Source organism: Mastomys coucha, unplaced genomic scaffold (genome assembly GCF_008632895.1).
Source record: "Mastomys coucha isolate ucsf_1 unplaced genomic scaffold, UCSF_Mcou_1 pScaffold16, whole genome shotgun sequence".
Classification (NCBI taxonomy): Eukaryota; Metazoa; Chordata; class Mammalia; order Rodentia; family Muridae; genus Mastomys; species Mastomys coucha.
In genome coordinates, this window is record NW_022196898.1 from 9,609,218 (window position 1) to 9,623,264 (window position 14,047).

The 14,047-nt window shown below is 42.6% G+C and overlaps 2 protein-coding genes across 18 annotated transcripts in view; one reads left to right on the plus strand and one right to left on the minus strand.

Moving 5' to 3' along the window:
- Positions 1-14,047, plus strand: part of Med12l (mediator complex subunit 12L) — a 329,972-nt gene that overhangs the window by 130,165 nt on the left and 185,760 nt on the right. The window lies entirely within an intron of this gene.
- P2ry14 (purinergic receptor P2Y14) overlaps positions 1-14,047 on the minus strand; it is a 42,153-nt gene that overhangs the window by 9,588 nt on the left and 18,518 nt on the right. For 2 of the 11 annotated variants that reach the window (XM_031373935.1, XM_031373928.1), the window contains exon 1: positions 6,411-6,551. The exons of 3 other annotated variants lie outside the window; for them this stretch is intronic. Coding sequence is in view for 1 of the 8 variants with exons in the window: in XM_031373925.1 (XP_031229785.1) it covers positions 5,920-5,922 (3 nt within the window). In the remaining 7 variants the exon portion in view is untranslated. Of the gene's footprint in view, positions 1-5,919; positions 6,378-6,410; positions 7,044-14,047 lie in introns of those variants that run through there. 6 more of the 11 variants (XM_031373925.1, XM_031373929.1, XM_031373934.1 and 3 more) reach the window with 5 other exon arrangements.

A 14,047-nucleotide genomic window follows, 5' to 3' on the forward strand; every position in this document is an offset into this window, starting at 1 on the left:
GCCTGTCCCTGCAGCCCATCCCTGCAGCCCATCCATCCCTGCAGCCCATCCATCCCTGCAGCCCATCCATCCCTGCAGCCTGTCCCTGCAGCCCATCCCTGCTCCCCACTGCTCTTCCATCTTCCACTCTGAGGGAGCCTTGTCCTGAATGAGTATGTGTTTCTCCTGGGCTCCCTTTTTAAAGTAAGTGATTCTGACTCATATGTAAATGACTACTTTTGTAAAAATTGCTCAGGACTTTTAAAGGTAAAGTTTTAAGACTTAGGACTATGTTTCTCAAGTTAGTCCAATTCACCTTGGAAAGTGAATTGTAGCTCTTTGGTAAGAGTAAGCATTTACCTATCCTAAGGAGGAGTATTTTAACATGTTTGCTGATGTGTATTAGGAAATATTGTGGATCAGGCAGTGGGTTATTGAAGTACTGTTAATAATAGCAAAAGCATAGAACTATTTCAGATAATTGACAAGAGAGTGCATGGAAAAATGTTTTGTGTTTTTCTTTTTCTGTAGAAATTAGAGATTAGATGAATTGCAGCTGTGAACCTTCAAGTCCTTGGGAAGTTTTAGAAGTTGGATGCAATCCTCATTTTGTTGGAAAAAAATGATCTAGAAAGCTTAAATAGATGATTCAAACTGCATACATAGCTGCTGTGTACTAGAGCAGAGAGTGGAATAAGGTTGTTGATGTTTCAAAGCCTTAATTAGCTATTGTGCTCAGCTATAATAATCTTTTTCCCTAGTTTGCTCTGTATGGTAACCCTGCAAATGATTCCTAGCTGTAGCATGCATGCTGAATGATCTAGAACATCTCAATTTTCTGCAGGAGGCAGACAGATAAGAGAATCTTAGTGTGTTGAGCACACATGTCATATAGCTCTGTCCCCCTAGAGGCTCCCTACTGCATCTAACCTGAATATACTTACTTGGTGGCAAGTGCATAGAGAAGCCTAGTGGGAGTAAGCACTGGGAAAACATGGCCTGTCACTCACTGTGCTAAATTCTTCAGCTTGAGCAGTCCCCACTGTTCTCTTGAGGGTCGGAGGAAACCCCTACCTTGTCTGTGTATGTATGGTCAGGCTGCACAGGCCCAAGTGAGGCAAGTTTGTGTATGGCTCTGAAATGCCACAGTTGACCTGTGGCTTGATGCATATGGGGTGAGGGAGGGTTGAAAAAGCCAAGGAGTAGATGCTCATGCCTTGGGTAAGCCAGTAGGGTTGTTTCTTATTTTTTTTTATTTTGTTTTTGTGGAGTTTATTAGCTACTTAGATGTTTTTGGTCCCATGAAATTCAAAATAAAAATGCAAAAGGTTTTGGTCCTAGAAACAAAAATTCAAAATAAAACGCAGAAGCTTAATCTTCTGGCTCCCTTCTTAAGGCTCTGTCATTTTGTGCCAGGCCGAATGGAGCAGATTTATGGTTTCATTTCTGTCTCACAGTCCTGAAGGTTCTGGGTCTCTGCAAATTGACAGGGGCCACAGGTAGGGCCTGGCAAGAGTGACCACCTGACTTTGTCAGACACTACAAAGGAGTAGCATAAATAACCAGCAGACTGGACATTCATGTTAGTCTAGCAAGAGGGAATCTAAAAAGAGCAAAGATTCACTGCGGCAAAGGTAACTGGAGCCCTGATGTCTGCCTGGGATTGTTTCTGGTTTTACGGTAGCTGCGGAGTGCTGATCTCAGGCCAAATGACACACTCTCAGAAGCTGTTTCTCTCTCTGTGAAGGCTGCAGCAGGCACACTCCTGCTTGTACGCTCCAGCACCTCACCAGGTGTATTTTCTTTTAGTGTCTCTTAATTATCTAAAGTAACAGGGCTGAAGAGATAGCCCAGTGGTTTATAGCTCTTGCAGACACCCAGACTCTGTTCCCAGCACCCACATGGTAGCTCACAGCCATTAATAAATTCCAGTTCCAGGGTATCCACCTCTTTCTTCTGAGTCAGAGGGCACGAGCACACAGGAGGTGCACATGCGTGCATACAAGCAAAACAGTTATACGTATAACATATAGAGTAAGTACATCGGTAAAATTAAATGGTATTTCCAACCTCTCCCCATTTGTATGTGTACCGTCGTCCTGAAGGCAAGCCCTGCTGAGTGCAGGGTTTACTGCTGCCCTCTGCTCTAGGGAGGCTGAGCCCTCTGCTCAAGGGAGAGTCGTGTGCTGACAAGCAGCTGCAGCCGCAGCCACAGCTCAGGGTTCACTGACTTTTGGATGAATTTGTTCACATAGCTCTAGGCCAGTTAAGAATCTGTAGAGTTGGGCGGTGGTGGCGCACTCCTTTAATCCCAGCACTTGGGAGGCAGAGGCAGGCGGATTTCTGAGTTCTAGGCCAGCCTGGTCTACAGAGTGAGTTCCAGGACAGCCAGGGCTACACAGAGAAACCCTGTCTTGAAAAACCAAAAAAAAAAAAAAAAAAAAAAAAAAAAAAAAAAAAAAAAAAAAAATCTGTAGAGTTTTCAAAGATGTTCTTTTGTAAATTGTCACATTGTAAGACAAATTATGTTGATGGCTTTGACTGTAAGGATGGAGTAATCATGACTCATGATTAATTATGAGCTCTCAGCTCTCAGGGGTCAAGCATGGGTGACTTTTTAAAAATTTACTTTATTAGTAATTATTATCTCCTTCAATTGTAGCAACACAAAAGGCCAGTGCTGCGACTGAGAGTGTGCACATGCTGTAAGCTTTTATGATTTTTGTATTATCACTCTGACACATGCATATGTGTAAATAGATAAAATCTTATTTTATGTGTACAGTTTGAATCCCTCTTGCCTCAAATGCTTGGGGACCAGAAGTGTTTCAGATTTCAGTGTGCTTGAGAGTTTTTTTTTTTTTTTTGAATGTGTATATAAACTTTACTGGTGAGGTGTGGCTATGCCAAAAATCTAAATGCTCGCTAAGTTTCAATTTGATAGCACAATTTCTTCTGATTGTTGACATAGGGACTCGAATCTGTATTCCTGTACATTATTCATGGTGTAACTGTGGCTATAATTTATTCATCTGGGTTGTGTGCTCTTAACTACAGTTCCTTTATTCAGTTTCTTTTAGAGAATAGAATTATAGAAACTATGATTTAATGTCACGAGTCACAACTTCTCGATCCTGAGACAGGGTACCAGTAACAATGCTTTTAACATGGTAAAATGAACCCCTAGGCTTTGAAGGTTCTATGTGAATGCATATTCTCCAAACAATTAGCCTATGAATAAATGATCTATGTAAACATTAAGACATGAGGAATTCAGTGTAAGAGAACGTAAGTTGTATGTGGAACTTTAGCATTGCTGTCCTTTAAGAAGACATTCTTGGTTGTCAGCTCAGTCTCTGTGAGCTCCGCTGAGCCCAGTTTAGTTGATGCTGTGGGCTTTCTTGTGGTGTCCTTGACCCAGCTGGCTCCTACAATCCTTCCCTCCTATCTTCTGCAGAATTCCCCAAGCTCTACCTAATGTTTAGCTGTGGGTCTCTGTATCTATTTCCATCACTTGCTGGGTGAAACCTCTCTCATGACAATGGGCTGGGCCCCAATCTATGAGTACAGCAGAATATAACTGAGAATCATTCTTTATGCTAGGTTTTATCTCTGGGTTCTGGCTTTCAGGCAGTGTCAGGGGTAGGCACTCTCTCCTGGCATGGGTCTCAAGCTGGACCAGTCATTGGTTGGCAACTCCCACAAATTCTGTGCCACCTTTACTCCTGCACATCTTGCAGACAGGAGAGATTATAGGCAGAAGGGGTTGGTGTCCCAGTACTACCACTGGAAGTCATGAATGGTTACAAGAGATGGCTGGTTCAGGCTCCCTGTCACTAAGAGTCTTAGCAGGGGTCACCCTCATAGATTCTCATGAGTCTCCATGGCACTAGGTTTCTAACTTGCCTTGAGATGCCCCAATTCCAGTTGTCTCTCCTAGTACTTTCTCCGTGCCCCCCACCTAACCCTTCCCAACTCTCCCGCAGGCACAACTGGACTGCATTGTCTAGCCTTAGTAGGAGAGGAGGTGCCTGGTCTTACTGTAGTGTGATATGCCATGGCATGCTCCTCTCATCTGATTATTTGCATGAGATTAGATCTGTGCCATTCTTTAGCCAAGACAGCATTCTGTAGCGGCATATATTGGTCCATGGCTCTGAAAACTGCCTGCTTTTTGTGGGCCATGAATTAAACAGATGTGCAAAACTACAGCATAGTGCCACTTACCTATATAAGCTCTTTTTGAACTCATGCTATTTAGGTTAATATTTCAAGTTCTTTTAAATTGCCTTCAAATGAATATTGTAGAACTTTTCACAGCTTTAGTTTACAGCACAGTAGTTTACAGCTCAGCACACACACACACACACACACACACACACACACACACACATTTGGTGGGTACGTGAATCAACACACTTAACTCTTTTGTCTTTCTTTGTGCATACAGGCCTAACTATAGAACTCAGTTTGGTAAGGAATGGCTGGATTCTATAGAGTGCTGGTCACGCAGGGCAGAGGGCACTTGGTGGACTTGGTAGATAGTTATTGCTACCTGTGAACTGAACATTTGATACAATGTTCAATTTTCTGTAGGGATTAACATGGTTTGTAAATTGCTACATAAGGTATCCTTTCTCCTGAGTTTCACAATGACTTTGTAACGTCTCAGTTTTGGATTACAGGTTGAGTCGTTTTGTGTTGGTTTTGCTCTGGCGTCACTACCTCTCAGTGAGATACTCATACATAAGCCTTAGTATTTTCTTATTGTTGATATTTATTAGTTTAGGTGCTGGGATAGAGGGGAAGCCGGTTAAGAAGTTAAAAACTCAAACAAATAATGTTATTCAGGATCTCAGTACATCAGATTTAGCTGTTTATATGCAAAGCTTGCTTCCCTTTTTTTTTTTGACTCTAATAATATTGACTATATTCTATAGTGCAATTACTGCCCTTGTTATGTAAACATCCAGCTAATGGGCTAACCAGTTCTGCAGTCTTGCATTTCTCTTCTATTCATACATAAATTACAATTTTTATTCGTCATAATTACTGTATGCTAGAGACAAGGAAATAGATTTGGAGCCAGGTGGTTGGTTCCTCAGAGTATTAGTCTTGCTCTTTAGACAAATCACCTTCTCCCAGAAACTTGCTAAACTCATTTTCAGATTGGTAAGACAGAGCCATAAAGAGATTTTCCCGGGGTCCCCTGGCTGGATCATCCAGTGATCTGACAACCTGACAGCATGTGTGGGAAGTCTTAAAGTTGGAGGGCGGTAACCTCTGAGCTCCATGCATGGAACTGTTAACTAGGAATCCTCCCTGTCATATAAAATCATGACATGATGTCACAGTGTCCCTTTGCTCTTGTGCACATGATATGAGCTAAAGGCAGAGAAGGGTCTTCTCTCTTATTAGGAAGAGCAATCAAATTACAGGTATTTTACATCCCCATTTTCTTGTGATTAGCTAATATTTTAAAGTTGCCAGTATATAGTAAATGCTGAATTTATTACTTTTAAGCTTTCTTCAGCATGAGGGCATGCTGTGGTTGAGTCTTGAAACCTCTCCATTCAGTTGCAAGTTTACAATTTTTCCATCAAATGGGGTTTTTTAACCTATCAGTCTTTAGGTAGCCGAATAAATAAACTAGAGTTTACCATAAGCATATTTTATGTTAGAAAAATATTAGCCAGGCTTCATTTAAGTTACTTTACAATTTATAGAAAAGTAGACTGTAGATTGAGCTTTGTAAATATATCCTCTGTCCTCCCCACTCATGAACTGAAACTAAAAGCACTCTTTACGTGTTTGCTAAGCCTTGGAGGGAGAAATCAGAACTTAAGAATCAAGGAAATGAGACTGTAAACCCCAGGACATGAGCACCACGGGGCCAATTCAATTCCTGTTTTTCTCTTTTGAAATTAAAATGTGACTTACCATTGTGTCCACCTCAGTAGCGCAGGCATTAGTGTTTCGGGAGGGCTATAAGGACCCCCTTACATGAAGTCCTTCACGGCTGGCTTCAGCTCTGCTGGGGTCGTGGCCTCCATGCTCCGCATTTGTTTCCTTTCCTGAGCATTTTAGTTATTGGACTGCCTTTGCTCTGAGGGTTGCGTCATAACCCAGCTGCACTTGTCCACTTTACAGTATCAGATAACTCCTTTTAACCCCATCTCTGCTACTGCACATTGCTATCTATCTCTACATTAGCTTCACAGCTTGCCTGAAAGAGGAATTCCCAATTCCGAGTCCGTGAACCCACAGAAGAAAGTCATGCTTCATTACCTTGCTGAACATAGGAAAAGCCCAATCTCACCTATTCATCACATAGGACCACTTTGGAGACTGAAAGTGCAGAAAGCCCCCCTACTTTGGAACTACAATAGTCTTTTGCTATACCCTGACCTGGATGGAATTTTCCTACTTACCAATTCTTCTGGTCGCCACAGTTTCCGTAGGTAAGATTGGTTCAGCGACTGAGTGTAACATCTGACTGGTACTAAGGGAAATGCACTTTGCTTTTTAGCCTGGCCTGTTCATGTTGTCAAGTGGGAAATGCTGCATTAGGTCTCAAACCAAAACATTTAAAGTGTACCCTCTGAAGTGTTGACAGCTTGCCAAATTCTTGAGCATCGAACAGTACAGATTTCCACCAGCTTTTCGAGGCTGGCTCGAGTTTGTGCTTATATAAGTTGGAGCTGATGTAGATTTGCTAAGGGTTACAAATTGTCAAGGCCTGACCAAGGGTAAACAGCATGAAGGGGTGTGTGAAGAGGGAGAGGAACCCAGCCGGCAGGAGGATGGATTGTTCCCATGTCTAGCCATGACCTTTTGTGTGAAGCTGCAGTAATAATAGCTACAGCGTTCTGTTTGGATGCATTTTGAAGTTTTGTTTCACATGGTTTTAACTAGCTAAGGTTTTTTTTTTTTTTTCTTGAAGACTGAACATTTATCTGAGAGTAATGCACACCTGTGTGCTTCTACTGTAGTGGGAGGCTGTACGTGTGATTGTCCACAGGAGCCTTGCCCTGTACTGACAATGCAGGTACAGATGAAGCAGAGAGTGGTTAAAAGGATGCCAGCCGGGCTGGAGAGATGGCTCAGCAGTTAAGAGCACCAACTGCTCTTCTGAAGGTCCTGAGTTCAAATCCCAGCAACCACATGGTGGCTCATAACCATCCATAACGAGAGATCTGACTTCCTCTTCTGGAGGGTCTGAAGACAGCTACATTGTATACATATAATAAATAAATAAAATCTTAAAAAAAAAAAAAAGGATGCCAGCCCTCTTCTTTTGGGATACGGATGCCCTGTCCTAATGGAGGGTGGGATGCCAGCCCTTCTCTTTTGGAACACGGATGCCCTGTCCTAATGGAGGGTGGGATGCTGATTGGGCCCAGTCTGCACCAACCTTTAGTGGTGCGTAGGGACTTCTGACCTTTCTCCAGTTTATCAGTACAACTCTGGTCTGATTTTGGACAGCCCTGTTTCCATCTTGGTTTGCTAACTGACCTGTTTCTGGGTATTGAACAAGTTGTTCCCGTGGGTTTTTGCTTTCTGGTTGTACTCTGGATTAACACAATACTACCCCATCTCTCTGTACCAATGTGCCCAGGTTTCTCCGTGTGCTTGGGTCAACTTTGAAGGCTTCCACCCAGCACTGGACCTGGTGCACTTCCTTTGGTCTTTCTTAGATTTCTCATTTTTCATTTCACCATTTCCCCCTTCCGCCTGCCTCTGTCTTACCGAAGCAAAAGTAAAAGTTCCTCAAACTCTCGTATCTCCTAAGCAGCCATCAAGCTGTCCTTCTAACACCCTTTCCAGATGCATCAGAGCATAGTTCCTGTGTGCTGCCTTCACTTCCCCTCTACTTTGGAATCTGTTTTCCTGTGTGACTTCTTGGAAAAACTGCACAAGTCCATCGCCACTGCCCATTGCTCAGCCTACTGGCTGTTTTAAAAGATACTTTAAGGCAGCATTTATTTTTTAATTGTGGAAGTGCACACAAATGTTCCATCTTGACCTGTTATATTTTCTGAAATGACCCTGTTATGAGTGTCAGGCTCACCTGGACTTCCTCTGTGAGATCCGCAGCCTCAGTGCTTGCAGTCCTTGTGTCTTTGTACTCCTGGGTGAAGTTAGGCGTGTGCCCCACACCTGGCCTTTGTTTTTTAAATAGTGTCTCTCAGAGTTGAGCCCAAAGGCCTCATCCTATCTCAGCCTCTCCAGTGTTGGGATTATAGGTTTAAGCAACCACACTCAATCTCTTGACCACTTCTAAGGGATGGTTCAGTGACATATGTGTTACTTCACTGTCACGAAACCATTACCACCATCATTCTCAGAAATCTGTTCATCTTGCAAAACTGAAACTCTATCAAAATTACAAAACCATCTTGTAGTCTCTGGAAACTGCCACCCTGCTTCCTATCCGTGTGGATGTGACTTCAGTAGATACTTTAGCCATGTGTAATCACTTAGCTCTTTCATGGCTCGCTTATTTCAGTTAGTATGTTGTGATTTGGGTTCATAACATACTGAAGCTTGTGGTGGAACCACATTTCCTTTTTAGGCTGGACACTTGTGGCATCATGTGTACAGAGCATGTACACACTATGGAGAGGTTTGTGCTTTCCATAGATACGTGGTCATTTATTCCTTTTGAGTCCTGTGTGTCCATCCTCAGGCCATTAGTGTATACAAATGCTGAAGATTCAGGTTTTAAGTGCTTTCATGCACAGTAATCTCCCCTTAGTAGTGGTTTAAATATTAAATGGGAAAGTCTACAAGTAAGTAATTCATAAGTGGGATTGATAGCCTTCTCAGTGTATCACCTTAAAAGTTAAGTGCTTAATCTCATCCCCAGTGAGCACAAAAAGCATCAAGACAAAGTTTATCTCTTCAGCAACATTGAAACAATGCCAGGACTCTAATAGGCTTGCCTCCAGTCTGTAGAAGTGCCACCTCCAGACACATCTTGGACCCATGGAAGAAGTTTCCCCATCTCTTATCTCACCCTACAGAGTTACTCTGCCTTCACAGCAACAGCCAGCAAAAGCTGCTTATCTCTGCCTCCTCCTAGCCAGCCTGCTAACGTCTCCTCACTACCTTCCTCTGCCTCCTCCTAGCCAGCCTGCTAACGTCTCCTCACTACCTTCTGAGCACTGGCTTCTTCAGGGCCCCCGGGGGCTACCACAGCTCAGAACCACAGTTGTTGTTTGTTGCTTTCTCCTACCTAGATCTTGAGCTGTGAGGGAGGCATGGTCTGGGAGGCTTTCATCTCTGTTGGTTTCCAGGTTTATTTATTTATTTTTTTTAATGTACAGAGTTAAAAGAATATAAATGTTTAAAACATCCATTTTCTTTTCCACATTACTTGTAATATGTATTTTGTAAGTGATACGCCTGTATGTTTGTTTCTCTTTCATGTTACCGTATGTATTTGTGAAAGCCACAATGAGACTGGATATGATCACTTATTTCTGAAGTCCGGTGACCTACGGCATAAAACATAACTTTTCTTTTAAAAAAATAATACTTGTATGAAATTCTGCAGCTGCTTTGTTCACCTGACACCTACTAACTACTAGAAGGTGCCCTGACAGATAGAAATCCTTGAGCAAAATACATATATATTTATTAAGACAAGGAGCTTGGAGTGTGTGCCTCCAACTTGGTTCACTTTTATTGGATTAGCATAGAGATGTGTTGCAGGAAGAAGCCAGCCACTCGTGAGCATGCATGGAGAAAAGTGGGCGTTGAGAATTCCTGTTCATAATTGTTTTATATTTTGTAAACTGAAAGGAGAACTGATAGGGTGAGAGAGCAGAATTTATTTATTTATTTGAACTTCATTAAAGTTCAAAGCTCTGTATCTAAGGAATTTCACTGACCCAGAACAGGACATGAGGTCTGCTTAGTGAGGTAATGCCATTATCTGGGATTGACAATCCAGCATCAAATAAAATTGGCTGGCTTACATGAAGAGACATGGAGTGTCCAACCTTCAACATTACCGTATGACCTGGCACCAACAAATATTGGACATGAGACGCATGCAGCATGGATGGAAGAGGTTGGACCTGCCTACTAGAGAGTACATTTCTTTTTGTTTGTTTGTTTGTTTGTTTTTGTTTTTGTTTTTCGAGACAGGGTCTCTCTGTGTAGCCCTGGCTGTCCTGGAACTCACTCTGTAGACCAGGCTGGCCTTGAAGTCAGAAATCCACCTGCCTCTGCCTCCCAAGTGCTGGGATTAAAGGCATGCGCCACCACCGCCTAGCTAGAGAGTACATTTCTACATACTAATTTAGGGTGCAACTCTTATTACTATGCCCAACTTGATCCAATCTATAGTTTATATTTAGCCATCACTGCATTAACTCCCATCCCAATAGACTCCCTTTTCACCCCCAACTCCCACAATAGAGTAGAACAACCATTATCATGAAGTACGAATTTTATGTGGGTTAGGCTATACCTCATTTCCAAACACACCATGCATCCTGCCACTTCTGGTCTTGTACCTTCACCTAAAAATGGTCTGTTCCTCGCCTGTTGAAGTCTTCTGTATCCTTAAGACACAGCTCAGCCTCTTAGCTTTCTAGAGTATCCTCTTACCTTCCTACTAAGAATGGGGGAAAGAAGGGGTGGCCTACCCTTATATTCTAATAGAGCTGCCCTTTGGTTCTTGTGTCCCAGATGGTAATGGTGGTCTCTATTGGTTTAGAGGAAAGGTAGATCTTCTGCTGGTACTTCTCAATCTGATTCATCAAGTCATTTGGCCAATCTGGTTAGGAGGAGGAGTGGCACCCACAAGCTGTTTGGTTTCCTGTTCTTTGATCACTGTCCTTTGCTCATTAACCTGCGGACCCGGGACCCTAAGACTCTAGCTGAAAAAAGAAGTCTTTCAGGTATAAGAAAGTAACTGGCCTTTTAACCATGGATGATTTCACACTTCTCCCAGCCGAAGACATTTTGATCCTTATTCCTTTTTTGCTTTCTTTTAATACATTTGAAAAAGTTGATCCAAGCCACACATTAAGATTCTTTAAGAAGCGAAGTAGTTTGTCAAAAATCCAAAACGAAAATAGCAGACCACACTCCTCTCCATCCTTGCTAGCCACCTGTTTCAGTTCTAGCTAGTTAAACCTAGTTAAAGTACTAGCTACATAATTATAGTTTGAGGCTCAGTGTGGTTTATGGTGACCTTTTTGATGGGAAAGATGAGCATTCATCGTTTTTACTCTCTGTTACTCTAGGACAGTTCCATCCACTATCTGCAGAGGAACTGGCCTCCTTTGTGCGCACAGGGCAGGGTACCTGTTTTCTGTGGCTGAGCCTCTCCACTTGATTTCTAAACATTGCTGTTTCCCAGTTACCTCCAGTGAGCAGATAAGCCTTGTCTACTGCTCGCTGAGATGGCGCTCCCCTCCCTCTTCCAGATGGCCACCTGGTATTTAATTTAGTCAATATAGGACAGTTTTGAGTGCATTTGAGAATATTTGAAATCGTAGGTGTTCCAAAATAAATAAAACTTTTTGACAAAACACAGTGAATGATTTCATGGCATGACGGCCTCCTGTAATGAGTCCCAATTCAGACATTGCTTCACTGAATATACTGTGTAAAACTACCTTCATGTTACATGGGTATCATGTATGGAACATAATTTTGGCTTTGGATTTGGAATTGGGTTCCTGACTTTCTTATTTTATATATATATGTAAATATTATAAATCCTGAAATACCTAAAATTTAAAAAGCACTTCTAGTCCAAAGATGAGAGCATGGATGTAAAATGTTAGCCCTTATCTTTTAATATTATATTTCAGCTAGAAGTATTTAATCCAGTTCATTTGCACACACACACACACACAAACACACACACACACCATTGAATTTTATTGAGATGTTTTTAGTGTTACATCTCAACAGAAATTTGTGTTGACAAGTCCTTGTGGTAAACCCTCTTTTCTAGTTTACTGCAGATACCTTGTAGTTGCCTGGTCTTAGGGTAGTTTGCTTTTAGCAATTTGTAATCGCTATGGCTTTGTAAAGTCTTCCACATGCCTGCTTCCCCTGCTTCCTGTGTGGAACTTGTCTGCTGCTGACATCCCCTTTGGATTCAAAGGCTGACCCAAGTCCTGCTTTAGACAGGGCCATGCGCCTTTCCCGCTCTTTCTCTAAATCCCTTTCCTCATCTGTAAAACACTGCTGCTTCCCTCCTTATGGCTGCTGGGACATTTTACAGGAAGCATGGTGTCCTGTCTTACTAAATGTCTAGCTGAAGTAGGTGATCAGGAAAAGCCAGGGCTCTTGATAATCCTATGGGCTGTTACAGTTTTTCTGACATAATGCTGTTTCTTTGGTGAAATGTGTGAGACTGTAGTATCTGTGGCGTTCTGGAAACCCTGCCAGACAGCTTTCTTCCCCCAGGGACTGCGGGAGGAAGGGATACTTGAATTTACTAAATAATCTTTCACTTATTTTCCAAATCAGGGATCACTCACTGGGTCCAGGCACAAAATCTTTATGGCTTGTGAGGGCTTAGAGTGCTTGGATTTCTGTCAGAGACAGCAGCAGAAAATGAAGAGGAAGCTCAAAGCACGGCCTCCTCCAACAACAGTGTCCTGTGAGAAAAGTGGGCACCGGAGATGCTCACGTTTTCCATCTGTTTGCTCAGAACCATTTGGAGTGGTTGCTAAGAGATGTGGCCCGGGAGGTGTGCATCTCCTCCTTCTCTGTTGCCCTTAATCTTCAGCGTCAGTGTAATCCTCCTTGCACTCTTGCCAGTTGGCTTGCTGAAGTTTAAACACTCACAGGATCTTGCTTTTGCGTATTGATTTTTTTAGACAGTTGAAGCGTTTGTTGACCTGTAGTCTTAGTGATCTGAGAAGAAACATGTTTGTGTGGTTAGGAGCACAGACTCCAGAATAAGTTTATTTTACTTAGAAAGCTCTCTTGGTGACACAGTGTGGTGTGTGCTTGGGATCATTACTTAACTCTTCTGTGCTTCAGTTCTTTATAGATTATCCCTTGTACAAAAGTAGTGATGGTAGCCACTTCAGGGCATTGTTGTGAGGAATATTGTGAGTGCTGGACATGTAGAAGAGCAATATGTGTTGCCCTCATCAGTATAGATTGCCATGTGAAGAAATGATGAAAAGAAGATGCGTTGTGGGGCCACCTATCCTGTCTAAGAGTTAATAAAAGATTCCCTTAAGAAAGCATGGCTTTGAAATGGCAAATATAGTGTTTATGGCTCAACACAGCACTGCTTTCAGGGTAGTGCTTAGACCACCTTGTGTTTATGAAGCTGTTCACTACCCTCTTCTCATTTCCTTTAAGCATATCTATATCTATATTTATCTCTCTATATATGTATATGCATATGTACACACACATACATATTGAGTTAAATTTAAATTTTCCTGACATGAAGCTCTATTTTTTAAAATAGTATCTATTTCTACTTCTCCTCTCTCTTTCCGTGTGTGTGTGTGTGTGTGTGTGTGTGTGTGTGTGTGTGTGTGTACATGTCACAGTGTGCATGTGGAGGTCCGAGGACAACTGTGTGGAATTAGTTTTTCCTTCTACCGTCCCCTGAGTTCCAGGGATCGAATTCAAATCATCAGGCTTATTTAGCAATTGCTTTACCCTCTGAGCCATTTCCTTGGCCCATGAAGCTCTGTTTGTGATGTGCCTAGATAGCAGAGGTACAACGTGGGCATCCTAGGATTTCACTCTTTGTCCTTGAGTTGCTCTGGTGTAGTTACAGGCTAGCCATCATGAGATGAATCATGAAGATCTCCAAGCAAGATGGGAGTAAGGTCGTGGTTGTAGAGAAGTTTTCTAGACCCTTAGGTTATTACTTTCAGGGTGCTTTGAGGAGTGGATGCTCAGAGTGGTTGGATGGATAGAGACGGTGGGGTGCTGTGGAGATGTTCCAGGGCTCTGCTGCTGTGGAGATGATCCAGGGCTCTGCTGCTGCGGAGATGTCCAAGGGCTCTGCTGCTGCTGCGGAGATGTCCAAGGGCTCTGCTGCTGCGGAGATGTTCCAGGGCTC